General features: G+C 42.9%; 1 protein-coding gene across 1 annotated transcript; it reads right to left on the bottom strand.

Annotated features, from left to right (window-relative positions):
- Window positions 1-265: 265 nt before the first annotated feature.
- On the bottom strand, window positions 266-798 carry LOC308380432 (cAMP-dependent protein kinase inhibitor beta-like; the record flags this gene model as incomplete). Its single annotated transcript, XM_080857767.1, has 2 exons — window positions 266-348; window positions 657-798. 2 exons carry the CDS (start codon window positions 796-798, stop codon window positions 266-268), a joined length of 225 nt encoding a protein of 74 aa, XP_080713893.1.
- Between the last annotated feature and the right edge of the window lie 2307 nt (window positions 799-3105).

Raw genomic sequence — 3105 nt, 5'->3', positions numbered from 1 at the left:
TGAAGTTCTCATCTTTGGACTGAAAGCAGCTTCCCCTTCGTTTTTCTCAGTGTCCTCCCCTCCTGTCATCTCCGCTTCCTCCACAGACCATCCTCACCAGCGCTCTCTCTCTCTCACACACACACACACACGCTACACCAGGCTATCTGGACAGAGCTCTGACATCAATCTCCCCCAGGTCTTGTCTGCCCCATGTCTCGCTCTCAGCGCCAATTTCCATGGCGATGCCATAGGATGGGGTGGTCCTAGCAAAAGGGTAGTGTTTCTATGTCCCCTCCTGACTTGCGCCGTTGTCTGTGGGGGCGGGGGGCTCCTCTGTGCTGGGGGACTGAGCCCCACCTGGCCCATCTGGAAGGGAGAAGCACAGAGACACAAGGGACCTTTGGTGAGAGCATGAACCGCAAAAAGGGAAAGCTGGACTGTGGATGGACTGGGGTGGATTATAAGCTGTAGAGGAAGGGTGTGTATGAGTGCAATTTTAAATGATTCAACGTTGTGTAACTATGTTTAAAAAAATCCAAAAACAAAATGCTAGAAATTATTTTTGATTTGGATATTTACTCCCATTGTGGGAAATAGAGACTCTTTATTTAGGATAGAGAAAGGCGAATGCAGAATCCCAGAGGAAGAGTATCCTTTATGAGTAGGTGCCATACCAGTGACTGACAGCTGCTCTAGTTTGAGGGGCAGGTCTGTAGGGCTGACCCCCGCCGGTGAGCCCAGGATGTCAGGGAGGGCGTTGCGACGACCGGAGCGGCCAGATGAGGCAAAGTCCAGCATCAGCTCCACCTCCGTCATCTCTCAGCCAATCACCTGCCTGCTAGCAATCACAGGTCCATGAGAATGAAATTATAAGTAGAGTGAAGGAGAAGGCATCAGTTATATAAATCCAATGTTATTTCTAAAGGTAAAGCCTTGACCTATCACACTGTAGTTAAAATGTGATTTAGATATGGTTTTGTCAATTGTTAAAAATAAAATGAATTATTATTATTATTATTATTATTATTGACAGCAGTGTTACTTTCAGCTGGTTCAAAGGGTTCTACTAGTGAAAAGGCATTCATTTAGAACCGTTTCTTTGTTCTTTGTTTTTTAAGAACGAGGAAGGAACCTTGTTAGGGTTAGAGCCAGTCCATTATTGTTACAGTATAGTTGTAGCAACATGCACATAAAGTGGTAATACCAAATGTCCTTATAATATCTCCAGTAATACCAGATCTCATAATAAAATCTGGAACATAAAAGAGAATAGCGAGGACAAAATATCACCTAGCAGACCAAAACATGGAAGTGATCATGAAAAAAAAACACACTTCCTACAGTCCTCCACTTGGAGGAGCTGTTGTACTATAAACCGACCTATAAACCTGTTCCCTCATAAGCTTCCCTCATTCCCTTTGGAACATCCTTTGGCGCTTCAGTATTAGCCCCCTATACTCCACTCTGATCAACTTTGGTCCACTAATATACTGCCAGCTCAAGCTCTTCCACACAGAAACACTGCTAGAATGCTGAAGTCACCATAATAACAACAAGAACTTAAAACGACTACAGAACAGTGCCAGAAGATGTGTTTATTAAAAACTATTCTACTCTACATTGGAGATGATTTCTAATGTGGGGACTGGTGAGATCAAATCGAGCTGCCTGATGACTGGGCTACTACATGGTGAGCCAGCTGGGAGAACAACAACCAAATTGAAGATACTTACCATGAAATACCGATCACTATGTGGCATCATAAGAATTTGACTTGTACTAAATTTCATGAAAGGGAGTTTATTTAGAGCACATCTGCCTATGTGTTTACATGTGTGAAAAATCCATACATCTTTTTTGTCCCTTGTAAGCTGTCTTCCCAACACTCAACAGGCCAACCTGATCTGATTTCCTTGTTGACAAAGCACAACCAAGAACTGTCAACTCCAGTTTACTGCCCGACCACTCACTTGACACAATTCATGCCGAGCAACCCCCCCCCCCCCCCCCATTCCTACTCACAGTCTACTTTATGACAAAAAAAGTGAGAAAGAAAAGGCCTACATGAAGGGTCAGAAAGAGACACTATCCTATTTAAATAAGTGCCATTAACTAACAAGCCATGTGTTTTTTCACCATTACAATACGACCACATCTAGAGTTCACTGTGCACAGTTTGCTTTCCTATCTCTTCCCAGCTCTACTCTCCCTGTTTGAATCACTGGCTTTCTTTTAATACATAGTTCCCTATCTGACAGCGAATCTCAGTTCCATTACTCCTTTAATCTTAACCGTATCTCCCCCCTGCAGTGCTGTGGAAACACACTCACAAGTGAAATAATCAATAAAAGCAGAGCAAGCTTGGCAACTTCCTACTTGAATACATTTGGTTGCACACAAATCAACCAGCAACTCTTTGCCTTTGCATAATGCAGTGAATCCTATTCTTGCTTTAACCTTACAGAAAGAAGAAGGTCTTCTGTCAAATTTAATATTTGTTTGTTATAAGTTCTGTCCATATTTGTCTTTCAAAACACTGCTTTTTTGTGTGAGTCTTACACTGTCTGCTTCAGAGCCCAACACACCTCTGCAGTCAGACATCCGACAAGTACACAGAGCGCGGAGAGAGAGCCGGAGGGGGAAAGAGGGATTAGAGACAGATGCTGCTGAGAGAGAAAGGAGAAATGGAAGAGAAGAGTGTGGAAGAAAAGTCAATAGCAAGTCTGTAAAAAAAAGGGGGGGGAGGGGGGGGGGGTCTCGGGGCGAGGATGTCTGGGTGTTTGGCTTTCCTGCTATTATATGAAATGGTTAGAGGGATACAATAATCACTTCACCTAGAGGGTGATCAAGAAAAAAAGGCAGAGACAAACAGAAGGGAGGGAGAAACAGGACAGAGGATAGCAATGAATACATACTAGACAGGATAGAGTAATGAATACATACTAGACAGGATAGAGTAATGAGTACATACTAGAAAGGATAGAGTAATGAGTACACACTAGACGAGATAGAGGTTAGTAATAAGTACATAATAGACAGGATTGAGGTAAGTAATGAGAACATACTAGACAGGATAGAGATTAGTAATGAGTACATACTTGACAGGATAGAGGTTAGTAATGA

Source organism: Sprattus sprattus, assembly GCF_963457725.1.
Source record: "Sprattus sprattus genome assembly, chromosome: 19".
Taxonomy (NCBI): domain Eukaryota; kingdom Metazoa; phylum Chordata; class Actinopteri; order Clupeiformes; family Clupeidae; genus Sprattus; species Sprattus sprattus.
The sequence above is the reverse complement of the archived record's forward strand: the minus strand, read 5'-3'. Positions and strand labels throughout refer to the sequence as shown.